The 27,814-nt window shown below is 38.5% G+C and overlaps 1 protein-coding gene across 3 annotated transcripts in view; it reads left to right on the forward strand.

The window, feature by feature from the left end:
• Positions 1 to 27,814, forward strand: part of LOC150074950 (isobutyryl-CoA dehydrogenase, mitochondrial-like) — a 163,071-nt gene that overhangs the window by 44,338 nt on the left and 90,919 nt on the right. For all 3 annotated transcript variants that reach the window (XM_090389128.1, XM_090389127.1, XM_090389129.1), the window contains exons 2-3: positions 6,646 to 6,746; positions 17,520 to 17,689. In XM_090389128.1, the coding sequence (XP_090245254.1) occupies positions 6,678 to 6,746; positions 17,520 to 17,689 (239 nt within the window). In that variant the 5' untranslated portion in view covers positions 6,646 to 6,677. The remainder of the gene's footprint in view (positions 1 to 6,645; positions 6,747 to 17,519; positions 17,690 to 27,814) is intronic.

Below are 27,814 nucleotides of genomic sequence, written 5' to 3' on the forward strand. Positions count from 1 at the left end.
ATGATTCATCTCTAACAGAGTCTCTCCACTCGCTTTCTCATAGACATACTGTTTCTGCTGCATGCCTCTTCTACAGATACTTCCATGGGCACTGTTCTTCTGAATTGGCTTCTATAATTCCCGCTCTCTCTTTCAAAGCAGTCCGAACACGTGCCGCCACCAGTCAACATCCATTTACTGTCCAGCTTCAAACCCACAGAACCAACTTTTCATCTTCCTCATTTATTCATTCTACTGCCCTTTTCTGGAACAACCTTCCTTCATACATATTTCCTGAAAATTACAATCTACAGAGGTTCAAGTCCAATGTCAACAAATATCTTCTTTCATCTTTTCAACCTCCAACCCAAGCACGGTACTAAGTACTATAGGTTCTAATACCTCTCGTGTTTGGGGTTCTCATAAAAAAAAAAAAAAAAAAAAAAAAATTTGATTGGATACTATGATGCAGTCATAAAAGAACTGGATGCAGGGAATAACTTTGATATTATATACAGTACTTGGATCATAGAAAGGCTTTTGATACTGTTGCAACATGGAAGACTGCTGCACAAATTGGAGCAGTGTGGCTTTGGAGGCAAATTGCTGCTATAGGTAAAGGGGTGGTTGAGGGGGAGAAGACAGAGTGGTAATCAATGGCCACTGCTCATTGTGGACTAATGTTATTAGTGGAGTCCCTCAGGGTTCAGTATTGGGTCCATTATTATTTTCTGTATTTATAAATGATATTGATGATGGTATATCAAGCTTAATGTCCAAGTTTGCAGACGATACGAAGGTTGGCAGGGTTGTCAAGGACACTACTGACACTATGCAACTGCAACAGGATTTGGAAAAGTTGAGCAGATGGGCTGAGAGGTGGCAAATGAAGTTTAACATTGACAAATGTAAAGTACTACACATGGGAAACAGCAACCCCAGAGCAACGTATCAACTCTGTGGTACTACACTGACAGTGGTAGAGAATGAAAGGGACTTGGGGGTGGTTGTGCAGGCAGATATGAAGTTCTCTGAGCAGTGCAGACGGGCTGCAAGAGTAGCTCATGGTGTATTGTCGATGATATATAGGAATTTTTCTAGCAGGGATAAGGAGGTGATTATTCCCTTGTATAAGGCAATGGTCAGGCCACACCTAGGGTACTGTATACAGGGCTGGAGGCCTCATTTCAAGAAGGATGTAGAGATGCTGGAACAAGTACAGAGAAAGGCAACAAGATTGGTGAATGGAACAAAGGGGTGCTCTTACGAAGAATGGCTTAAGTTTTGCAAATTACAGGATCTGGAGACTAGGCACCAGCGAGGTGATCTGATAGAGGTGTATAAAGCCGTGAATGGTTTGAGCATGCTGAATGCTGATGGGATTCTTCCTCTTGCTCAGAATAATCAACTGAGAGGGCATAAATTCAAATTGAGGGAAGACAGATGTAGGATAGACGTGAGGAAATTTGCCTTTAGCCAGCGGATGGTTGGTTGGTGGAACAGACTTCCATCCCTTGTCATGGAAGTTGATAGCCTAAATAAGTTTAAGGCTCAGCTGGACAAGTATTTCAAACGAACAGAGGGTTGAAGTGGAAGTGGTTATTTTTTATTTATTTATTTATTTATTTTATTTTTTGGCTGATGCTGCATAAGCTTGCTTTCTTGCATCAAATGCCTATGCTAATGTCTCAGTAGTTCATCTGACATCCATTTAGGCCTAAACCTTAAACAATATTTCGTAGTTTGTATGTAAAGCCTAGTTGTTCCCAAGATTAATTCTTTGAATGCCTCTCATTTAGAATTTTCTGTTGTTAATGTCATCAGAAATTTAAGTACTGTCTCAAACCCCCGTAGTCGCCATTACGAAAGCAAAAACCCTTCCCTTTACCCCTGATGGTAGTTACTTCTTTGAGTAAATTCCACTTCAGAACAATGTGATCACTGCCACCTAGTGGTTCATTTATCTGCAGATTCTTAATGCATGAAGAATCACTACTGATAATCAGATCAAGAGTATTGCTCCCTTTAGTTGCCTCCCGAATTTGCTGATGTAGAAAACAATCATCCAATAAATCCACAAAAGCCTTGCTAGTGTGTGAGTGACCAACCCACAAATTCCAGTCAATATTTGGGAAATTAAAATTGCAATTATAAGACTGGCCACTCTATTTCTCTGTTCAGTTTTTTTATTATACTCATCAGAGTGATTAGGCCTATAACACACTACTCTCAATTTTGATCTCCCAGTGCTTATGTCACACCAAACTGACTCGACACTGCACTGTCTAGCAATGTCGAGTGGCTGCACTTCCTTGGATTTTGGTGTTTCTTAACTAATAGCATAACTCCTCCTCCCTTCTTATCCTATCTATCCTTCCTGTACACATTGTACTCCCCAAATTCAGTTATGCATTCCTTATATGTGTGTGACGCCAGTTGCTGATATCCCAACAGTATCTACCTTTTATGTTTTGACCAACACCTCAAATTCATCAAATTTATTTGCCAAACTTGTAGTAGTGGCATGCGATGCAAGAAAGAAAGTGTATGAGCTCATGCAGCATCAGCCAAAAAAAAAAAAAAATCACTCCATTCCCTCCAAATGTCCAGTTCCTCCTTAAATTTATTTAACCTATCAACTTCCACAACGACAGATGTAAGTTTGTTACAACAATTAACCACCTGCTGGCTAAAGGCAAATTTCCACACGTTTATTCTACATCTTTCTTTTCTTAATTTGAATTTATGCCTCCTTAGGTTCGTAATCTGAACAAGTGGAAGGATCCCCTCAGAATTCAGTGTGCTCAACCCATTCAAGGCCTTATACACCTCAATCAGATCACCGCACAGGTGCCTAGTCTCCAGCCACTGCAATTTGCGGAACTTAAGCCTCTCTTGGTAAGAGAATCCCTTCATTCCTCTCACCAGTCTTGTTGCCCTTCTCTATACACGCTCAAGCAAATCTCCATCCTTCCTAAAATGTGGACTGCAGACCTGTATGAAGTACTCAAGGTGTGTCCTGACCATTGCCTTATAGAGAGGGACAATCGCCTCCTTTTCCCTGCTAGCAAAACTCCTATATATCATTGACAAAACCTCATGACCTGCCATGGCAGCCTGCTACAATTTGATAACCTTCTGCCATTTTCAAACCTTAATAACCCCTCATGTGTGAATGTAGAAACAAAATACTCATTCAGTTTGCTATCTGAGCAGGATCATCAACAGTCGAACCATCGATATCAAGTGGACCAATCCGATTCATCCCCTTCCTTTTAGAGTTTATATAAGTAAAGAAATCCTTGCTGTTTTTCTTAGCATCTTTTGCCAAAGATTTCTCGTAATCTGCCTTCGCCTGCCTAACCTCCTTTGTGACTGATTACAGACTAGCTGATATCTGCCATAGGCTACTGAGTCGCTTGATAATTTATATGCATCCCATGCATTTTTCTTCTCTGTCACGAGTCTCATTAGTTTATTTGATAACCATTTAGGCCTAATCCTTGAACAATATTTCTTAATAGGTATGAAACATTTAGTAGCATCCACGATTAATTCCTTGAATGCTTCCCACTTAGAATTTACTGTTGGTAACATCGTCAGTTGATCCCACTGTACAGAATTTAAAAACTGTCTGAGACCACTGTGTACTCACCTTTATGGAAGCAAAAACCCTTTCCTTTACCTCTGATGGTAATTATATCTTTAAGTAAATCCCACATCAGTACACTGTGATCACTGCCACCTAGTGGTTCCTTTATCTTCAAATTCTTAATACACTAATTATCACTGCTGACAATAATATGTATTTACAGTGGCTTCTACATAAATTGCATCACTGTAAAATTTTTCCAAAGCAAAAATATTAAATTAAATTAAAATATTTGTCCTTAAATTTGTTATACACTGATGTCAAACAATTATGTCTATTATTGATAAGACAGTAAATTAATGAAAAATTTTTCAGACATATTTATTTGCAAATAATCACAGAAATACCCTGCAGGCCTTTCGTAAGATCAGCATTTGAAATTATCATTATGTAAAAAGATGGGGGGGGGGAATATACCAGCAGCAAACAGATACAGTTGTAATGACACCATTAGGTCTTTTATAATGGATATTAGTATTTTGTTGGCCCACCACAAGCTTTAATTATCCCCTTGCAACTGTCTAGCATGGATTGTATCAGATTCTTGTTATAATCTCTGCTTAGTTTATGGTATCAGACATGAATATTGTTATCTTGCTTGATGTCTTTATTTCCCATAATATTCCAGCAGTGTTCAATGGGTTTAAAAAATTTTCTGAGTTACTCTGAGAGAGAGAGAGAGAGAGAGAGAGAGAGAGAGAGAGAGAGAGAGAGGAATCACGAAGTAAGAGAAGAATGATGATATCCGGCTCAGGATCCTGGGTGTACCAAGCCCATACTTACTAGATGTGAGCCCCTTGGGTTGATATTGCAATCTTATATGAACTTCTTCAACTGAAGATAAAAAAGAGAAAAAATTTTATAATGCAGTCAGTGTCTGTAACAGGTTAAAATTAGTATACTAGAAATTGTATTAAGTGATTATGTAAATTTTAATAGCCTTGCATGCAGTTTGGCAAGGCTCAGGGTAATGTTAGAAAATTATTTTCTGTTCCTTGAAAAAGGTCTCTGATGATAGGCAGAACAGTCTCCTTTAAACCTTTTGTGTTGTAGTCACCATTAACAGTGCCATTTTACAAAATGTATTCTGTCTACTCCTTTGCTTGTTATGTTTCCTCAAACTATCTGGCCCAGTGGAAAAAAACTTTATTATTGGTTGAATACAGTCATGGTGATAAACTTCATTAGATCTGTGCCAAATGTAATATATATCATCCTATCTGTGGAGAAATTGAATTCATCAGAGAATACAGATTCCTATTGCTCAGTTGTCCAATTAACATGCTCTTTAGCCTCGATTCGTAATATTATCCTCTTGGATTTTGTCAGCAAGGGCTTCTTATAAAGTTGATTGCTTTCAGACCACTCATCACGATTCTTTGTCAGATGGTTCTCTTGTATCTTTCTTCTGCATGGAATTTAAGTCTGTGAGTTTGCATGACAATTGCAGAGGCATAGATATTTCAAAACTCTGCCTTGTGCTACAGTAGTTTTCTGTTTATGTCCATTTCCAGATTTTATTTTCACACCTTCAGTCTCATGTTTCATTTTAAGTAATCTTGACTCAGTAGGCTGGTTACAGCCAATTTTTATATATATATGTCAACTAGAAAGCTCTTCCAATCAAGAGTAATAAATATGCTTTTCTTCCTTGGAGTTAAATGAGTGCTATTCAGCAGCAGTATATGCTATACTGTTGCTGAATAGGAAGTGAAGGCAGATAACAGTAGGGGAATGTTTTTATAAACAAGATTATGCGATACCACCCTAATATTACAAAATGATATGCAATATCACACTAGTTTTAGAGGATGGTGTAATAGTCATCTTGAGATGACATAATTTTACCTACAGAGGGATTTATTGAGGAAATATTAAACTTTAAAAGGGTGAAGCAATTTATGTGGTTGCTACTGTATGTATATTTAAAATATAACACTAGCCAACAATTTCAAACTTTTTTTCAATACCATGAACAAAATCAACTGATTTTGACTAAATTGCATGTGCTGAAAATGATAGTAGAAGTTCGTAGCATGTCATGTTTTCATGTTATAGTTTTGTGCTCTTTTTTTCAAAAATTGTAAATTTTTACTTATCTAAATGTTTTTACAAAATTTTTATCTAAATACTGAAATAACAATCTTCGAGGTGACTTGTTGGTTCTCACCAGATCATCGGAACAACAAAAGGCATTTTAGAATTGTTCCCCTTCATCCATTCATTCAGATTTACATAGCAAATTATATAGCACATATGTGGTGCCCACCTTTTATCCTGATCATCCATGTGACAACTAAAATAAAAGTAATAAACTTGTTTCACCTTGTCTGTGACTGATTGATGTTGTGACTTCACTGTAAATTGGCCACAAACATAGCAAAAAAACTGTTTGGCAAGTTATTGCCTGCATGGCATTTTTGCTCCATTTCATGAGTTTTCACAGAACTTTAAAACACCACAACCTACCACTAGATCTTACAAATCGAAATTAACCCCGAAAATGTACATTTAAGGGCTAAAGACGGCTTATAAACAAGTTGTTTTTCACAGAGGCGCCTGGCTGCCTGAAGTTTAGGGTCCAAACGTGTTACTGCATAATAAGGATTATAGCAATATAACTCAGTGCAGCCACTACTCGGGGCCATAAAACTAAAAAGAGGTATTAGTATACCATTAAACAACACAGATATGTCTCTTTTGTTACAATAAATTCAACCGGGAAAGGTACAGAGTGCAACGTTGGACAATTTCGTTGATTTTGAAGCTATTTTACTTTTTTTAAAAACTGTTTTTGCATTTTTCTAAAAAAAATGTGATATGATAGAAACTTTTACTGTCATATTCGTAATTAGCACATACAAATTAACAAAAAATGCTTTTACTTTCACCCATGTTAGCAAAACCTTGTTGGCCAGTGTAATTATTCAACTTTATATACTGTCTTGTGAATTGAAAAAGAATAACTTATGGTTTTACTTTGAGCATAAGTTGTACGATTTCTTTATTTAAAGCATCAGCTGGTTTGAAAGAAGAACAAGTGCAAATGCAGAAAATTGCCAATGACTTTGCTTTAAAGGAAATGTTACCAAATATGGCAGAATGGGATGAAAAGGTAATATTGCTTAATGAAAATTTAAGTTGTTGAAGTGTTAGTTTATTTTTAAATTACATTTAATGCTATTAAAATTTTTAAATATTTGATGTAAAAAAAAGCCGATATTTGTTATTTTGTTAGGATTGCCATAATAAAAATCTGACTCCAATACCAGGGAATCTGACAGTGCCACTGGAGCAATATAGCTCCAGTGGCATTGTGAGAGGTTTTCCTGTTGCTTATAGGATGGTTGAGACAAAGGGCTACTCTATAATCAAGGCTATTTTAACATATAGCATTGGCCATAGAAGGTCATTATTGTATGTAATCTCCTGTTTACTTTATTTCATTTTTCTGTTAATTTATTGAGAACAATGCAGACAGGCAGCCAGGGCAGGTCATGGGGTGTTGTCAATGATATACAGGAATTTTGCTAGCAGGGAAAAGGAGGTGATTGTCCCTCTGTATAAGGCAATGGTCAGGCCACGCCTTGAGTACTGCATACAGGTCTGGAGGCCTCATTTTAGGAAGGATGTAGATTTGCTTGAACGTGTACAGAGAAGGGCAACAAGATTGGTGAGGGGAATGAAAGGATCCTCTTGCCAGGAGAGGCTTAAGTTCTGCAAATTGCAGCAGCTGGAGACTAGGCACCTGCAAGGTGATCTGATTGAGGTGTATAAGGCCTTGAATGGGTTGAGCACGCTGAATTCTGATGGGATGCTTTCACTTGTTCAGATTATGAACCTAAGGGGACATAAATTGAAATTGAGGAAGGACAGATGTAGAATAGATGTGTGGAAATTTGCCTTTAGCCAGTGGGTGGTTAATTGCTGGAACAAACTTCCATCTGTTGTGGAAGTTGATAGGTTAAATAAATTTAAGGAGGAACTGGACAAATATTTAGAGGGGATTGTTTTGTAATATTTTTTTTTTTTTTTTTTTTTGGCTGATGCTGTATAAGCTCATACACTTGCTTTCTTGCATCACATGCTTGAAAGTTCGTTCTAAACAGGATATTCCCACATATCCTGTTTAGAATGAACCTTTAGTGTTTTAGCTTAGAAAAGTATTATCATTGTCAGTGATGCTAATGGTCATTCCATGTTTTGGTACAGTAGTTTTACTGATCAGTGTAGAGAGCATCTCGAAAATTTAATTACCTCCAGAAATCTTAGCATCCTTAATCAACCTGGTAATCCTATCTATTGCTCATCAGCGAGCCAATCCACATTGATGTTACCTTGGCTACACCATATATTGCAAACCAAATTAAATTCTGGAAAGTGATTAGTGGATTTTTTTTTTTTTTTTTGCTGTTAACGACCACACCTTTAAGTATTCTACTTTATTTGATGTTGCCAGATTTTCAACAAAAAAATGCTTCCTGGAAAAATTGATGACTTCTTAATTATTTTTTACTCAGGGTGCTGTTTCTGCTTTTTTTTCTTTTTTTTTTTGTTTGTTTTCTGCTCTGGAGATGGCTTGTTTGTTCAGAATTTCATTTTATTTGCAGCTACCTAATTCGCAAACTTAAATGCTGGCAACTTAGATTTGACCCCTGGTGGACAACCCATCTTTCTTTTCTTCATTTCCAGGTACATGTGGCTAGACAGACATTCTAGTCCATGCTTCCTGCAAACAACAACAATGAGAAATTAATGCCCATAAAAGTTAATTACTCTTCTCTCTATAACTAGTATTCAGCACTTTATTTGTAGTGGAAAACAAAGCTTGACGGGCACTCATTACCCTAGTGGGTAATGTGACTCCCCGTGGAGTGGAGTGTATCGTATTGTTATGGACAAAATTAGACTGGCTGACATTTTATGCACCATACACCAAGCTGTATAGTGCAGAAAAGTGTATGTTAAAGTTGTATTGCTTTGCAATACTTGTGTTTTCCTGTTTGTTATAAGAGCATCAGTTGTGGCGGGGGAATCCTGATCACGCAATATATTTAGAGGGATTTTTACAGAAAGTCTGTCAAAGGCAGATGCAATGCCAAAAATTTTAATTATATCCATTTGACCTCCACTATTCAGTGAGCATTGTATTCAGCCAAAGGTCTCAAGAAAGAAGAAAGTGGTAGATCTTTCCTTAATTGTTGAATGGAGATGTTCAGGGCTATGACTGAAGCAGTGGATACTGAAGTACTCTAAGAGAACGTTTTCAAAAATTTTCAGGGTTGCGCACCCTAAAAATTTTTGAAAAAAGTTGAAATGGGTCTGTAATCCTTTGAAATCTTGGGATGGGCATTTTTAGGCAAAGGTCTTGTCGTGTATAGTTTCCACATAAACTTTACCTGATCAATATCTTGCAAACATTGCTTGTTTCTAGGATGTTATTATGTGCTTGGAGGAATAGATCAATTATATAGGGGCTACATATCTTGAGAATAAATAGTGGGAAGACACTGGGCCTCATGATAGCCTTGTTTGGGACACTGTTTATGGCTTGAGTGAGATCGGTCTTAGTCAGGGTAATGGAGGAGAGTCGTATATTTCCTTCTGCAAAGAGCTGATATTTGCTTCAACTATATCTTTTCCCAGATCATGGAAGGTATTGCTTAATACTGTTTCTTTATTGGTATGGTTTCTTTATTCCTATTCTCTGTTATTGGCAAGCCTATTGTAAAGTTTTGCTTATGGGCTTGAATCCTTGCTCTGAGAAAGGTCGCTCTTGCTTGGTGGTAAAATTTGTTATTTTCATGCAGTAAGCATTTCCTAAAGACCCTGTATGATTTCTGCTTCTTAGTGAAGAGGGCTTTAAGTTCAGGTGAGACCCAGGGCCTGGTTCAGTGCCATACAAACTTCTCTGGTTGCTCTTATTTCAGCACTCTTTTTGAGGTGGTAGGCAATGGAATTATCAATCTCTACTGATTAAGCATATGATAGTATGCCAGTGAACAGATTGAAATATTATAGGATTACAGCTTCATGATGAACTTTATTGAAGATATTTTCTTGTATGGAGTTTTACCTGGATGTCTCTTCCCTGATGAAGAGTTTATGTATGTCTGCAATTCTGCCAAGACACGATAGGAGAGAGTACATGTTAAGAGCTTTGTCAATCAATTCAGCTCTGCAGAGAATGTGCAAGGCTCATAGTGGAGAATTTTTTCTCAGCGTGGTCTGTGCTTGTTAACAGGAGAGATTGTTTCTACAGAGGTAGGATACACTTATATAGAAGGGATGCAAGAATATTTGCTGATGCTATCAAGGCAGTGATAGGTGTGTCGAAAAACTGCTAATGCGGGAGGATACACAGGCTAATAGATTAACTACTGCCTCTGGCAGAGGTGAAAGTGATTCTTGCACTGCTTCTATAGAAATGTGCAGCAGTCAGGAAAGCAAGGTGTCATGGATTTCAAGTCCTACTGTGGTTCACCATGGAATGAGTAAATACATGGGCTGTGTTAGGTTAACTACGAGTAAGAACGTGTGTATCTATACTTGCATGTACACCAATGCTAGGAGCATTGTAAATAAGTTTGATGAATTTGAAGTACTGATTAAGTCATCAAATGCAGAAATTGTAGGAATAGAAGAGACATTGTCACTCAGACATAAGTGATGTTGAATTTGAATGTGGAGAGTACAATGTATACATTGTATTCTCCATATATGGAGAGTACAATGAATACATTGTACTCTCCATATTCAAATGGGGTACAATGGGGAGTACAATGTATACATTGTACTCCCCATATTCAAATGGGGACAGGAGGAGTGGAGGGGTTATGCTCTTAGTTAAGAAGCATATTAAATCTAAGGCAGTGCATCTAGTCAACATGGGAGAACAGTGCAATGTTGATACAGTTGGTGTGATATAAGCACTGGGAAAACAAAAATGAGAGTAGGAGTGTTATAAACCTAATGACTGTGATGAGTATACCAAACAGCTATACAGAGAAATATGTCTTATAAAAAATTATAGTCTTATAATGGGGGATTTTAACTTTCATGACGTTGACCGGAATTTGTGTGGGTCACTCATACACTAGCAAGACCTCTGTAGATATCTTGGATGACTGATTTCGACAGCAGTATGTTAGAGGCAATAAGAGGAAGCAATCCTCTTTTAGCATTAGCAAGGGCACATAATGCAAGAAAGCAAGCTTAAAGACAAAAAAAAAAACCAAAAAAAAAAAAAAAAAAAGACATCCTTCTCATTTCACCCATCCGCTCGCTCCAAATGTTTGTCTAGTTCTGCCTTTACTCTGTTTAAGTTATCAACTTCTACGACAAATGGAAGTTTGCTCCAGCAATCAACCACCCACTGGCTAAAGGAGAGATTGTCTGAGCAAGAGAAAGAATCCCATCAGCATTGAGCCTGCTCAAACCATTTGAGGCTTTATACACCTCAATCAGATCACCTCGCAGGTGCCTAGTCTCCAGACACTGTAATTTGCAAAACTTAAGCCTTTCTTCATAAGAGCAACCCTTTGTTCCATTCACTAATCTTGTTGCCCTTCTCTGTACTCATTCCAGCAGCTCTACAGCAGCTCTACAGATCTGAAGGCCTTAAAATAAGGCCTTCAGATCTGTATACAGTACTCAAGTTTGACCTGACAATTGCCTTATACAAGGGGATAATCACCTCCTTATCCCTGCTAGAAACATTCCTGTATATCATTGACAAGACACCATGAGCTACTCTTGCAGACCGTCTGCACTGCTCAGAAAAATTCATATCTGCCTTCACAATTACCCCCAGGTCCTTTTCATTCTACCACTGTCAGTGCAGTACCACACAGTTGATACATTACTCTGGGGTTACTGCTTCCCATATGCAGTACTTTACATTTGTCAATGTTAAACTTCAGTTGCCACCTCTCAGCCCATCTGCTCAACTTTTCTAGATCCTGTTGCAGCAGCATACTGTCATTAACAACCCTGCCGACCTTCGTATCATCTGTAAAATTGGACATTAAGCCTGATATACCAACATCAGTATCATTAATGAATACAGAAAACAACAATGGACCCAACACTGAACCCTGGGGGACTCCACTAATAACATGAAGAGCAGTGTCCATTGATTACCACTCTGTCTTCTCCCACTCAACCATCCCTTTATCCATAGCAGCAGTTTGCCTCCAATGCCATACTGCTCCAATTTGTGCAGTAGTCTTATTATTATTATTATTATTGTTATTATTATTAGCCCTATGGTGCAAGGAAGCCTGAGGCTTATGCTGCACCAGCCAAAAAAAATTTTCTGAATTACCCCGAGAGAGAGAGAGAGAGAGAGAGAGAGAGAGAGAGAGAGAGAGAGAGAGAGAGAGAGAGAGAGAGAGAGAGAGAGAGAGAGAGAGAGAGAGAGAGAGAGAGAGAGAGAAGTAGAAGGGAATCACCAAGAAAAAGAAGAATGATGATATCCAGCTCAGGACCCTGGGTGTGCCAAGCTCATACTCACCAGATGTGAGCCCCTGGGATGCAACAGTATCAAAAGTCTTTCTAAGATCCAAATACTATATATTATATCAAAATTATTCTTTGCATCCAGTTCCTTTGTGACTACATCATAGTATCCATTCAAATTGGTCAGACAAGACTTCACAAACAAACCCATCCTTCACAAACAAATGTCCTTAACAAATCCATGCTGTGTCTGAGCTATAACTGACGTTTTGTCTAGATGATCCTGCAGTGCCTCCATTAATTTCCCTGGAACAGAAGTTAAACTAATAGGTCTTTAATTACCCGTGTCTCCTTTGTGGATTCGGGTAACATTTGCACATCTCCAGTCGCTGGGTGCCTCCCCTGAGTCCAAGGAAGCTCTCATAATTATGACAAGGGTTTGCTTACTTCCTTTGCTGCCTCCTTTAATATAACTGGGTAGATTCCATCCACCCGAGGTGGATGGAATCTACCCAGTTATATTAAAGTATTCTTGTGTTTATTTTCAACAATTTCTCCTCCACTTTACTCTCAGTTATTACAAGATTATTTGACTTACTGCCAGAGTTTAATTTATCTGTGGCATTCCCCTCCCTGAATAACTCCTCGTGTGAATGTAGATGCAAAATATTCATTTAGTTTGTTAGCAGGATCATCAATAGTTGAACCATCGATATCAAGTGGACCAATCTGATTCATCCCCTTCCTTTACATAGTTTACATAAGTAAAGAACTGTTTGTTGTTTTTCTTTGCATCCTTTGCCAAAGATTTCTTGTAATCTGCTTTGCCTGCCTAACTTCCTTTGTGACTTGTTTACAGACCAACTTATATCTATCATAGGTTCCTGTGTCACCTGTTTATATGTATTCGCTGCATTTTCTTCTCTGTCACATGTCTTATTAGTTCATCTGACATCCATTTAGGCCTAAATCTTGAACAATATTTTTTAGTTGATATGTAAAGCCTAGTAACTTCCAAAATTCTTTGAATGGTTCCCATTTTGAAATTGCTGTTGGTAACATCATCAGTTGGTCCCGCTATATTGAATTTAAATACTGTCTCAGACCACTGTAGTCACCTTTACGAAAGCAAAAACCCTTCCCTTTTCCCCTGATGGTAGTTGCCCCTTTGAGTAAACCCCACTTCAGCACACTGTGATCACTGCCACCTAGTGATTCCTTTATCTGCAGATTCTTAATGCTCGAAGAATCACTACTGATAATCAGATCAATAGTATTACTCCTTTTAGTTGCTTCTCAAACATGCTGCTTCTGTAGAAAACAATCATCCAATAAATCCACAAAAGCCTTGGTAGTGTGTGAGTGATCAAGCCACAAATTCTAGACAATATCTGGGAAAATAAAATCCCCCATTATAAGACATTGGTTTACTGTCCCACTCTATTTCTCTGTACAGTTGCTTATTAAACTCATCAGAGTCATTAGGCCTATAACACACTCCTATTCTCAATTTTGCTTTCGCAGTGCTTATGTCACACCAAACAGACTTGACACTGCAAGTGTGTGCTTAATGCTAAAAAGGTGACATGAGTAATCACAGACCTGTTAATGTAATGTCTGTTCCAAGGAAAATAATGGAGTCACTGGTTAAAGATGTAATGCAGGACAGGACTGTAGTTATACTGCAGTCACAGCATGAATTGTTAAGGGAGTTCTTGTCTAACCAATCCAATAAGTTACTATAATGCAGTGATCAAAGAACTGGATGCAAAAAAAAGAATTTTGAAATCATATACTTGGGTTTCAGCAGGCTTTTGATACTACTGTATTACATGTAAAAGATTGCTGTACAAACTGGAGCAATATGGCATTATGGGGAAGTTACTGCTATGGATAAAGAGATGGTTAAGTGGAAGAAGAGAGAGAGAGAGAGAGAGAGAGAGAGAGATGGTTATCAGTGGGCACTGCCCATTGATAACATTGTGTTTGTGGACTGTTATTAGTGGAATCCCCTCCCACCCCCCAGGGTTAAGTGCTGGGCACTTTGTTTTCAATATATTTAAATTTTACCGATGAAGGTGTATCAGACTTAATGTCTAAGTTTGCAGACGATACAACGGTTAGGTGGACAGTTAACGACAGTAATGGCAGTATGCTACCACAACAAGATCTAGAAAAATTAGGTTGACAAGCTGACAAATGGCAGTTGAGGTTTGTAACATTGTCAGATGCAAGATACTACATATAGGTAGCAATAATCCCAGAGTAACTTATCAACCACATTTCATTTTCCACTACATTCAGGATAGTGAAAAACGAAAAAGACCTGGGGGTATTTGTGCAGAGAGTTGTGCTCTGAGCAGTGCAGACATTCTGCCAGGACAGCTCATGGGGTTTTGTCAATGATATACAGAAACTTTGATAGCAGGGATATGGAGGAAATTATACCCTTGTACAAGGTGATGGTTAGACTACATCTTGGATACTGTATACAGGTTTGGTGGCCTCACTTTTTGAAAGATTGTAGATATGCTAGAACGGGTGCAGAGAAGGGAAAACTAGATTGCCGAAGGGAACAAAAGGGTGCTCATCTAGAAAGGCTTTAGTTCTGCAAATTACAGTGTCTGGATACTAGGTGCCTGCAGGGAGATCTGATAGAGGTGTGTAAGGCCCTGGAATGGATTGTATAAGTTAAATGTTAATGGTATTCTTCCCCTTGCTGAGACTAGTCCCCTCACACATGAGGGGACATAAATTCAAGTTGAGAAAGGATGGTTGCAGGATAGATGTGCGGAACATTACCTCCAGACAGCAGGTGTTTGATTGTTGGAACAAGCTTCTATCTTTTGTTGTGGAAGTGGATGGTTTGAATAAATTCAAAGAACTATACAAATTCTTGGAGGGTATGGATGGTGAAGTGTTTAGTTTTTTTTTTTTTTTTAGATGTTGCTTTATAAGTTTGTTTTCTTGCATCATTTGCCATTACTGTTACTACTAAAATTATTCTCCAAACTGAAATGTCACCCCTTCGACTTTTATTTTTTTGGTGTCTTACTGGTAAGCCCAGGGTTCACCTCGTCAGCGCTCCCACCTGTTGTACCTGGCCCACCTCCTTGTGGTCTGTATAGTAACTTTGGGTTAGAGGTGTTTCAGGGGTCCCTAAGCTAACACGAATGTCACTAACGCACACCATCTGGCCTTGTGAGGCAGCTATGGCACAGAGTTTGGGGAGATCCCTTGTTTTGCTTGACAAGCAATACTATACACCTACAAGGGCACATCTTGAGTACTGCATACAGGTTTGTATGCAGTATCCTTCCATTTTAGGAAGGATATAGCTCTTGTGGAATGGGTGGAGAAAGGGACATCAAGATTGGTGAAGGGAACAAAAGGGTTATCTTACCAAGAAAGGCTCCAGTTCTGGAAATTGCAGCATCTGGAGACTAATCACCTGCCAGGTGATCCGTTTCACATTGTTTAAGTCTTTGAATGGATTGAGCATGCTTAGTGCTAATGCAATCTTTCCTCTTGCTCAGATTACACACATGATGGGACATAAATTCAAACTGAGGAGAGATGGTTTCAGAATGGATGTGCAGAATTTTGCCTTCAGTCAGTAGATGGTTGATTTTTGGAACAAATTTCCATTGTTGTAGAAGTGGGTGGTTTGAATAAATCCAAGGAAGAATTAGAATAATTATTGGAGCGGATGGACAAGTGATGTGGGAATTTTTTTTTTTTTTGTTTTGTTTGTTTTATTTTATATATTTTTTTTTGCTGATGCTTTCTAAGCTTGCTTTCTTGCATTATTTGCTAATACTATTACTGAACCTTGGAAGGGGCAAATTGAAGTCATGTAATATGATAATAGGAGAGGAGACTTTAACCTGAGTCATGATTCTGCTAACAAGTGAACTTTGTCTTCTAGACCAGTGGTGTGTATACTGTGGGGCACGGCCCCCCAGAAGGGTTGCATTGTGGGATAAATTAAAGGGGTCACAGCAATTTTTAAGTAAAATTATTTTCTGCATACATAAAAGCTAAAAAAACCTGTTGTTAAAATTGCATTTTCAATATTGCAGTTGTAGAAACCTTACTACTCAAACGAAGTCTGAGATACTAATGAACTCTACTGCCACTCTTTATTTTGTTAGGGTGGTTATATGTGTGATGCAGGTGGCATGTGTGGTCTGTGCTTGTTAACAGGAGAGACTGCTTCTGTAAGGTGGGATACACTTTAATAGAAATGGTGGAAGAATATTTGCTGATGCTATCGAGGCAGTGTTAGGTGGGTGGGAAAACTGCTAGCTTGGGGAGGGCTAATAGGTTAACAGTAGCTGCTGGCAGAGGTGAAAGTGATTCTTGCACTGCTTCTATCGGAATGAGCAGCAGCCTGGAAAACAAGGTGCCAGGGTTTTCACAGATTGCTGGGAGTTATTGCTGAACAAGTAAATACATGGGCTTTGTTAGGGTAGCTAAGAATAAGAACAGGTGCATGTATACTTGTGTGTACACCAATGCTAGGAGCCTAGTAAATAAATTTGATGAATTTGAGGTGCTGGTCAAAACATCAAAGGCAGTTTTGTTGGGATATCAGAGATGTAGTGTCGCACAGATATAGGGAATGCAGAATTGGAATTTGGGAGTGCAATGTGTACTGGAAGGATAGGCAGGATTGGAAGAGAAGAGGGGTCATGCTATTAGTTAAACACACAAAATCTGAGGAAGTGCATCCAGTTGATATGGGTGGACAGTGCAGTGTGACATAAGCACTGGGAAAGCAAAATTGAGAGTTGGTGTGTGCTATAAGCCTAATGACTGTCTGCAGACCTTGAAATTGACATAACAGGCAGGCTGATTATTGCCATTTTACTCAGATGTATGACTTGAAAAATTTCACTGTAGGAAGGGAATAGTATTTCTTCAAAACAGATAAATTTCCAGCATTGGTGTAGACTTAGAGCTTTCCAAAAACTTGTTAACTGCAGCACACATTGTCATGTGACCTACACAAGAATGGGCTATGTCTGTCCTTCTTATACACACTGTATGTGTTATATTCAAATTCTGCATCTAATATGACACCACATTTTTGATATTCCTATTATGTGTAGATTTCAGAAATCTTCAAAAATCTGGCCATGGTGTTGCTGGTTTTATGAGGTTCTATTCTTTTCTAAACTATCACTTGTTTCTCCAAGCTAGCAAAATGTTATACCAAGCTAACCTAATTTAATATCTGGATAGTTCTCATCTATTGTACACCTTTTAGGAACAGCATTAAGAATCACTGTTTAGTAAATGTAATAAGAAATAAATGAACTTTTATGCTTTTTTGTGAAATTTTTATATATCTTTACACTTATTATAGTAGCATAATCATTGTATTTTATGTTTATTCTGAAGATGCAGTTTTTTTTATTTTAAGGAGATATTTCCAGTTGAAATTATGAGAAAAGCAGCTCAGCTTGGATTTGGAGCAATATATGTATCAGAGGAGTATGGAGGGTCTGGTATGTCACGTGTAGATGCTTCTGTCATATTTGAGGCCTTATCTCAAGGTTGTGTGAGCACCACTGCATATATCTCCATTCACAAGTTAGTGGCACTTCTGTTTTTGCACATCTGAAACAGTTGCAAAGATTTGGTGGGAAGGGAGAGAGTATCTTTTGGCTGTAGCGAAAAGATACTATCTTTTTGACAGAGAGAGAGACAGAGAGAGAGAGAGAGAATTACCATAGTGAAAAGATACTATCTTTTCACTAGAGAGAGAGAGAGAGAGAGAGAGAAAGAATTACTTCACTTGGTTCATTTGTTAGTTTTTTTCAATTATTTCTCCAATACCTCTTTAAATTTAGGTAAACTTCCAAACTCTGTTTGAATAGATAGGAGTTAAGTAATACAGGTCGACCCTCACTAATCTGGTTCCACCGCTAATTCAGACATAATTTCCGCAAACGTAATTTCGAATTTCCCGGGTCGGCGCACCAACCTGCTACTGTTTTAGTACCATTGGTTGCAGCATCAGCTGTTGGTGAGAACTTGTAAACACTGGCAAGCCAAGCCAGGCGCCTCCGTAGCCAGGTGGGAAGGAGTAGCAGTGTGTAGCACACGCTTCTTGATTAGACCGGGGTTAGAGCCCGTCACCACCAAATACGAAGGATGCAGAAAGGTCAGGGAATGACCACCGCATATTCCTGGAGCAATATGGCCTTAGTTGCTAATGCTCCTAAAAACCAAATAACAACAACAACTGGCAAGCCATTCCCACTTGTTTTTCTGCATTTATTATTATAACTTGCTCACATTTAGCCCAGCCATGGTTCCAAAACATAAAGGAAGTGCCTCTTGTGGTGTAAAGCGCAAACATCATACATTGTCCATAACAGATAAAGTTGAACTTCTGGAAAAACTTGACAGTGGTGTGTCTTTGAGAAGTTTAACTCTGCTTAATTGTAAATTCCAGCAATTTCTCTCAGTTCCTCTTATTTTAGTAATTTTCTTTTAGCTATTCCTTTTTTTTTTTTTTTTTTACAAAACACTTGTACAAACTTGCGGAAAAACACAACAAAGTATGATGGATAATACAGCGCGCCAATGAACTTGTTTTCACAAAATCTCTAACAAGACTGACAAACTTATTGCAGCGTTTGAGAGTTTATTTGGTAATACTCCAGATCTTGGGTACAAGTCCATATTTCGACTAATGGTCAGAAACAATGCAGTGATTGACAGCTGCCACTCACTGCTTTCCATGCCCACATGTAACACGCCAAAGTCATGTGATATCGTAATACATCAAGGCCTAAATGAACATAAAGAGAAACTACAATACATTATTAAAATAAGCAAAAATAATTATAAATTTTGAAAAATAAGTTCGTTTTTTTAATTAAATATCTTCCTAAGTTTCGTAAAAACCTAATCTTTGGTTTAAATATCTTTTACAGCTGTTTTTTAAATAGGGATAATTTTTTTTTCACTATAAAACAGTGTTTAGTTAGTTATTTGGTATTTAGGAGCATTAGCAACTAAGGCCATATTGCTCCGGGATATGTGGTGGTCATTCCCTGACCTTTCCACATCCTCCGTATTTGTTGGTGACGGGCTCTAACCCCGGTCTAATCAAGAAGTGTTTGCTACGTGCTGCTGCTCCTTCCCACCTGGCTACGGAGGCGCCATAAAACAGTGGTGAGGAGGGGAATGAAAAGCCTAACTAAGATTCCAGATAGCGAGGGTTGGGCATAATCTTTGGTTAGAATATCCATTACCACTGTTTTTAAATAGGGAAGTAATTTTCTGCTATAAACACAGCGGTAAGGATGGGGATAAACATCCTAACTAAGACTGCGGATAGCGAAAGCTGGGCATAATTTTTGGGTAGAATATCCGTTACTGCAGTTTTTTTTTAAATAGGGAACTCATTTTCTGCTACAAAAACAGTTGTATGGTGGGGTTAAACACCACATTCACATTTCGCATTCACTCGCTCCATTGGGACTAAACAAGGGACAACAACAACAACAACAACAAAATAATAGGGAAAATAACACGTGACGGCAGTAGAGCACACAGCAGCAGAGAGTAATATGTATAAATGGCACAATAACGAAAGCAGAAAACACCTAACACGACAAGCAAAAGGTAGCACAAAATATTGAAGGAGTAGCAGTGCATAGCGCACGCTTCTTGATTAGACCAGGGTTCGAGCCAGTCACCACCAAATACAGAGGATGCGGAAAGGTCAGGGAATGACCACTGCATATCCCGGAGCAATATGGCCTTAGTTGCTAATGCTCCAAAAAACAAACAACAACAACATTTATATAAAGCACAAAATATACTAACAGCACCAGGGAAATGGTGACAAAAAAACCAAACGCACATGTGCAAATGATAACTTCGTACTTCCTTCTAAACCAAACTAAATTCACATCCAGTGAAACAATCAGAAGCAAAAATTACGCATGCACAATAATCACCCAATCACAGAACTCGACTCTGCTATATCTCCAGTGGGCGTAGTTTAAGACCACGCTCACTGTGCAGAGAAAACTTGTACCCAAATTCTGGAGTATAGCGGTTTATTTTATCGCAATTAGTTTTATTGCAGCACTTGCTGCGCGTGCAATAAATAATCGCAAACGACCTTCATATGTATGCCATAATAGTATCACATGTGTGTGGTCATCACGGCTTCACAAGAAATAAAGTAACCTACTGGGCCATGTCAGCCACATATGTGCGACATAAAAAAAGACTTTTTTTTTGTTTGTTATTTTAAGCGAAAAGACGACAACGCTGACATTACAATATTTATTTTAGAATTACTAATCAAATTATTTGATAAATATTTTTTGGCCCCTGGGGAATTTTTTTTTCTTAAACTAGCTTGGCAATCAATGTGTTAAAGGTAGGTTAGCTTTTGGGTAAACTGTATGCGCTAAAATGACCACTAGTGATCCGGCAAAACTCACTCATCTGGCACCCACAGGTTCCAACGCTGCTGGATTAATGACGTTCGACCTGTATAATGTTTGAATGGTATGTTTTATAGGTTATCTTGATTAAAATACTAGAAATGAAAGTGCTTCACCTGCGTAAGGTTTAGAATCTGTTTATTACTAACACAGTCAACGATTTCCACAAAATGTATGATTTCTAATGAAATCATGCATTTTGTGGATTTTTTTTTTCTCATCTGCTTCTTCAGTGACTACAGAATTAAAAAGAAAGATGGTTTACTTCCTTTTTTTTTTTTTTTACTTATATTAATTTTTGTTTTCAGTTATTATCTTAATTTTTAATTTTTATTCTCGATTTTACTTTTTAATCTTTTAATATAATCTAATCCAGGCAAAGGTGTAAACAAAATAAATAATAACAACAACAAGACAAAGAAGAACCTTCAAATAAGAAAAAAAGAAAACTTTTCATGGTGTGTGTGTGTGTGTGTGTCGTTGGCACCATGCTAAAACCATGAATTTGCAATTTTGTCACTTTTTACCAAAATGCATTCTTGAGATTGTTTCTTGGTCAATTACACCCTGCCAAAAATGTTACATGCATTTTCACTTATCTGTGAAAAAAACACTTCTCACCATGCATATTCACAAATGTGGCACTTTCGTTAGTTTGGCATGATAAATACTGTCAGAGCAATTCGCGGAAGTACCGCTTTCGTGTTTTTGCATCAATAGGTGGTAGATGACTCTCATCGACCGGTGCAATACCACCACTTTGCTTATTGGAGGCTTGAAGTGGTGAAACCCATGTTTAGTCTCTAGAGCAACGTTTTCGGCATTCCCTCCATACTTCTCTTTCAACCCATGCACTTTTTTTTTTTTTTTTGGCTGATGCTGCATAAGCTTGCTTTCTTGCATCAAATGGCTCTACTAATGCTAATGCTATAGGTTTTGATACCTTTCGTGTTTGGGGTTTCCATAAATTTTTTTTTTTTTTTTTTTTTTATCCTGGACTGGGGGAGTTCCCCAGTCCCCTTCCTCTTTTGTCTTTCCCCTCTTCACCTTACTCTAGTTTTCTTTTCCTCTCTGGGAAACTCGTTCCCCAAGGAGGAGGCAGAGCAGATAGTAGGGGAGACCTTGCCTTCCTGCGGCTAGGGACGAGTACCTGGAAGCAGAAATCTAGGTGATCACTGCTTCCAGGTAGCCAAAAGGCCATTACATTACATTACACTACACACACATACACACACACGCTCACAGACAAAATTTTTCTGTCCTATCACTTTCTCCCGTGCGGGATGCAAAACTTTTTTTCTCTCTCTCTCTGCTTCCTTTTCCCCTACCCAGTTTAACCGGCACAGAACCCTCCCTCCTGTGAAGGATGATTTTTTTTTATTTTTTTTTATTACACACACACTTACCTTGATAGACTGTAAAAACTGAACAGAGCAACGAGGTGGAGATGAACTTCTGTTCTAGGAGCCGCCCATACAAAAATTCAAATACAAAATACAATCAGTCCTCGTATAACACGTGTTTACATTACACAAATTCGATCATACACGATTTATAAATAGGGGAACAATATCTTATATAACATGAACCGAATTCGCTTATGCACGATTCGCCTTTGTGTTTACAAGAAATGGCAGTCAAATGCGAAATCACCCCAACCGAACGCAACGCGATAGGAATGAAGAGAAGATTCTGAAAACGTTTTTATGTGTTTTATATCAGTGAAGGGGAAACACATTTCACCATAATAACTAACGTAAAAACCAACACAATTCCAGCTATCGGTATAATCGCAAATGCAATTAGATCGAGTTTACTACCAGTTTATAACAGATTCCACTAACAGAAATGCAACTGGAAATTGTTTTTATTGTTTGATGGTAGTAACCCCCAGAAATGTGCTTTAGTAAAATGTGAGGTGTTAATAGTGTATCTCTGCTTTTACGGTGTTGTTTATTCAGTTGCTACACGAGCACAGCTTTGTTTATGCATATCAAGCGTGCCTCCTCGTTTTAATTGTGCTTTATTCCCTAAAAATGAGTAAAATACTTAAAATGTTTGAAAATGAAGCGTCCTGGTGAAGACACTGCAGATTGTCTTCTGCAGAAGAAAAAAAAAGCAATATCGATAAACAGAGGCGGACTGGGTCAAAAATTCTTACCCAGGAAAATTTATAGTGGCCTCATACTATGGTTTATGGCCAAAATCACACCGGCCTCCAGCCCACCGGGGTTTCTCCGGTAAGGCTTATGGCCGTCCGCCTCTGTCGATTGAGAAAAAATATGAAATTGTGAAACGCTTTGAGCGAAATGAAAGACCATGTGATATTGCACGTGCTACAGACCTAAATGAGGCAACGCCAAGAATTAGAAAGAATGCAGAGAAAATAAAAACTTTCATAGCAACTCAACTTTCATTTCAACTCAGTGTAATTAAAATCCATTAGATTAAGACACAAAGAATTGGAAGAGATGGAATGGCTGTCTGTTTCAATAGAAAATCAAACAAAAAAACAAGTTTGCTTACGATAGAAGCAAAAGCATTAGCAATGTTTTATTACGTAATAGTTGTAATAAAATACGTAAGTATTTTCTTACGATTATTTATTGTGTTTGGTAATGTTTTGGTTACAAATCTGTGTTCAATCTTGGGTGGTCGGCACCTAACCCTATTTTTCCCATAGGGCCTGTTGTTTATATTGCACGATTTTGCATTGCATGAGGGATTCTGGGAACACAACTATTGTGCTATACGAGGACTGACTGTACAATATTCTTTCTAACACCTTTTCCTCAACATCAGGTGTTATGCTTCTAGCCCTACCTGCTTGTACTCCATGTGCGAAGCACCCATGTTCTCTAAGGCGTTGATGTACCCTGATGAATGTGCGCCTGTTGGGCTGCCTTCGGCAGGGATATGCTTCTTGGTACAAATGTGCAGCCTCGAGTGCACTGCCGCTGGCTTTACCATACATGAAGTGCATGTCCACATACTCTTCGTTGCTGTAACCTCTTTCCATGTTGACTATCCTTTGACAAGTACTAGTATGCCTGCTACGTCTCAGATCATTGAGAGAGGGGAAAGGGAGAGATTGAGCATAACCCAACCTAAACAAATAAGTCGGTGGTGGATCCCAACTCTGTACAGTTCACCTTGTCAGTGGTGGATCCCAACTAGAAATGTGCAATATCTCAAAAACAAATCACTTATGGATACATGTTTACTAGGCTTCTTTTTGCATATTGTAATCTGTACAGTTCACCTTTAAATTATTGACCATCACTTTTGAAACACCCTGTATATATATATATAAAAGAATTTTAGGTTAAATTTCCATTTTTGTTAAATTAGAAAACAGATATTAAGAATAAGTAAATACATAAAACGTAAATTCTTACCTGCTGTCAGACTCCTACTTGGCAATGCTATCAGATGTGCATATTGGCAGGTATGCACATACTGCCAAATAGCAAAATCATCGGCAATAACCTACCAGTATTACATTTCCATAGCTTATTCACCAGTATCAATCAAATCAAATTAAAAACTGTGCTAAATGATTTATACAAAAAATGCAAACTATAACTTGCAATACCACTTACTGGAACAACTTAGTTAACCTATGCGTCTCTAAAACTGCTAGGTTGGGGGGATACATGGACTAATAGATTAACAGTAGCTGCTAGCAGAGCTAGTGAAGTAAAAGTGATTCTTGCACTACTTCTATTGAAATGCAGTTGAGCAGCAGCCTGGAAAGCAAGGCAAAGGGGATTTCCAGGACTGCTGGTAGTCATAGTGGAACAAGTAAATACATGGCCTGTGTTAGGGTAACTAAGAGTAGAAACAGGTGCATGTACACTTGCATGTACACCAATGCTAGGAGTCTAGTTAATAAATTTGATGAGCTTGAAGTGCTAGTCAAGACATCAAAGGCAGATATTGTTGGGATATCAGAGACATAAGCAGTGCAGAACTGGAATTTGGAGAGTACAATGTGTATAGAAAGGATAGACAGGACAGGAAAGGAGGAGGGGTTATTTTGTTAGTTAAGAAACATAAAATCTAAGGAAGTGCATCCAATTGATGTTGGTGGACAATGTAATCTTGAGTCTGTTTGGTGTGACATAAGCACTGGGAAAGGGAAAATGAGAGTAGGTGTGTGTGTGTGTGTAGGCCAAATGAATATAATGATTCATTTGGCCTACACACACACAGAGAAAAACAGTGGGCCAGTAAATCAGAGTGTCTTATAATGGGGGATTTTAATTTCCCAGAGATTGACTGGGGCTCACATCTGGTGAGTATGGGCTTGGCACACCCAGGGTCCTGAACTGGACATCACCATTCTTCTCTTCCTTAATGATTTCCTTCTATTTCTGACTCTTGCTCTCTCTCTCTCTCTCTCTCTCTCTCTCTCTCTCTCTCTCTCTCTCTCTCTCTCTCTCTCTCTCTCTCTCTCTCAGGGTAACTCAGAAATTTATTTATTTTTGGCCAGTGCAGCAAAAGCCTTAGGCTTCCTTGCACCATATGGCTAATTAATAATAATAATAATTTGTGGGTTGGTCACTCACACACACTAGGAATGCCTTTGTGAATTTATTGGATGATTGTTTTCTACAGCAGCATGTTTGGGAGGCAACTAGAAGGAGTAATACTCTTGATCTGATTATCAGTAGTGATTCTTCATGCATCAAGAATCTGCAGATAAAGGAACTACTAGGTGGCAGTGATCACAGTGTGCTGAAGTGGGATTTACTCAAAGAGGTAATTACCATCAAGGGTAAAGGGAAGGGTTTTTGCTTTCATAAAGGTGACTATGCTGGTCTAAGACAGTATTTAAATTCTATACGGTGGGACCAACTGATGTTACCAACAGCAAATTCAAAATGGGAAGCATTCAAAGAATTAATCTTGGAAGCTACTAGGCTTTTCATACCAACAAAGAAATATTGTTCAAGATTTAGGCCTAAATGGGTGTCAGATGAACTAATTAGAAATGTGATAGAGAATAAAAATTCATGGGATACATATAAATTAACATGTGACACAGAAGCCTATGATAGATATAAGCTGGTCTGTAACCAAGTTACAAAGGAGGTTAGGCAGGCGAAGGCAGATTACGAGAAATCTTTGGCAAAGGATGCAAAGAAAAACAGCAAAGAGTTCTTTACTTATGTAAACTCTAGAAGGAAGGGGATGAATCAGATTAAACCCTTGATAACGATAGTTCAACTGTTGATGATCCTGCTCGGTTAACTAACAAACTTGTAATAACTGAGAGTAAAGTGGAGGAGAAATTGTTGAAGATAAACATAAGGAAGGCACCTAGGGTGGATGGAATCTATCCAGTTATATTATGGGAGGCAGAAAAGGAAGTAAGCAAACCCCTTAGCCATAATTATGAGAGCTTCCCTGGACTTAAGGGAGGTACCCATGGACTGGAGATGTGCAAATGTGACCCCAATCCACAAAGCATTAGCATTAGTAGAGGCATTTGATGCAAGAAAGCAAGCTTATGCAGCATCAGCCAAAAAAAAAAAAAAAAAAACCCACTTCCACTTCACCCCTCTGTTCGTTCCAAATACCTGTCCAGCTGAGCCTTAAACTTATTTAGGCTATCAACCTCCACCACAAGGGATGGAAGTCTGTTCCACCAACCAACCACCTGCTGGCTAAAGGCAAATTTCCTCACGTCTATCCTACATCTGTCTTTCCTCAATTTGAATTTATGCCCTCTCAGATGATTTTTCTGAGCTAGAGGAAGAATCCCATCAGCATTGAGCATGCTTAAACCATTCGAGGCTTTATACACCTCTATCAGATCACCTCGCTGGTGCCTAGTCTCCAGACACTGTAATTTGCAAAACGTAAGCCTTTCTTCGTAAGAGCACCCCTTTGTTCCATTCACTAATCTTGTTGCCCTTCTCTGTACTCGTTCCAGCAGCTCTACATCCTTCTTGAAATGAGGCCTCCAGGCCTGTATACAGTACTCTACGTGTGGCCTGACCATTGCCTTATACAAGGGAATAATCACCTCCTTATCCCTGCTGGAAAAATTCGTGAATATCATTGACAATACTCCATGAGCTACTCTTGCAGCCCATCTGCACTGCTCAGAGAACTTCATATCTGCCTGCACAACCACCCCCAAGTCCCTTTCATTCTCTACCACTGTCAGTGTAGTACCACAGAGTTGATACGTTGCTCTGGGGTTGCTGTTTCCCATGTGTAGTACTTTACATTTGTCAATGTTAAACTTCATTTGCCACCTCTCAGCCCATCTGCTCAACCTTTCCAGATCCTGTTGCAGCAGCATAGTGTCAGTAGTGTCCTTGACAACCCTGCCAACCTTTGTATCATCTGCAAACTTGGACATTAAGCTTGATATACCATCATCAATATCATTTATAAATACAGAAAAGAATAATGGACCCAACACTGAGCCCTGAGGGACTCCACTAATAACATTAGTCCACGATGAGCAGTGTCCATTGATTACAACTCTCTGTCTTCTCCCCCTCAACCATCCCTTTATCCATAGCAGCAATTTGCTTCCAATGTCACACTGCTCCAGTTTGTGTAGCAGTCTTCCATGTGCAACAGTATCAAAAGCCTTTCTAAGATCCAAGTATATAATATCAAAGTTATTCCCTGCATCCAGTTCTTTTGTGACTGCATCATAATATCCAATCAAGTTGGTCAGGCAAGACTTCCCCTTAACAAAACCATGCTGTGTCTGAGCTATAACTGAAGTCTTATCTAAATGATCCTGCAGTGCTTCTTTAACGTGGAGTCGGATCAAAGGCAGAACAGGTAATTACAGAGCTGTTAGTTTAACTTCTGTTCCAGTGAAATTAATGGAGGCACTGGTTAAAGAAGTGTTGCAGGATCATCTAGGCAAGACTTCAGTTATAGCTCGGACACAGCATGGGTTTATTAAGGGGAAGTCTTGTCTGACTAATTTAATTGGATACTATGATGTAGTCACAAAGGAACTGGATGCAAAGAATAAATTTGATATCTTATACAGTATTTGGATCTTAGAAAGGCTTTTGATACTTTTGCACATGGAAGAGTGCTGCACAAATTGGAGCTGTGTGGCATTGGAGGCAAATTGCTGCTATGGATAAAGGGATGGTTGAGTGGAAAAAGACAGAGAATGGTAATCAATGGACACTGCTCTTTGTGGACTAATGTTATTAGTGGAGTCCCTCAGGGTTCATTGCTGTTTTCTGTATTTATA

This window comes from Mastigoproctus giganteus, chromosome 14, assembly GCF_048544385.1.
Source record: "Mastigoproctus giganteus isolate SK-2022 chromosome 14, ASM4854438v1, whole genome shotgun sequence".
Taxonomy (NCBI): domain Eukaryota; kingdom Metazoa; phylum Arthropoda; class Arachnida; order Uropygi; family Thelyphonidae; genus Mastigoproctus; species Mastigoproctus giganteus.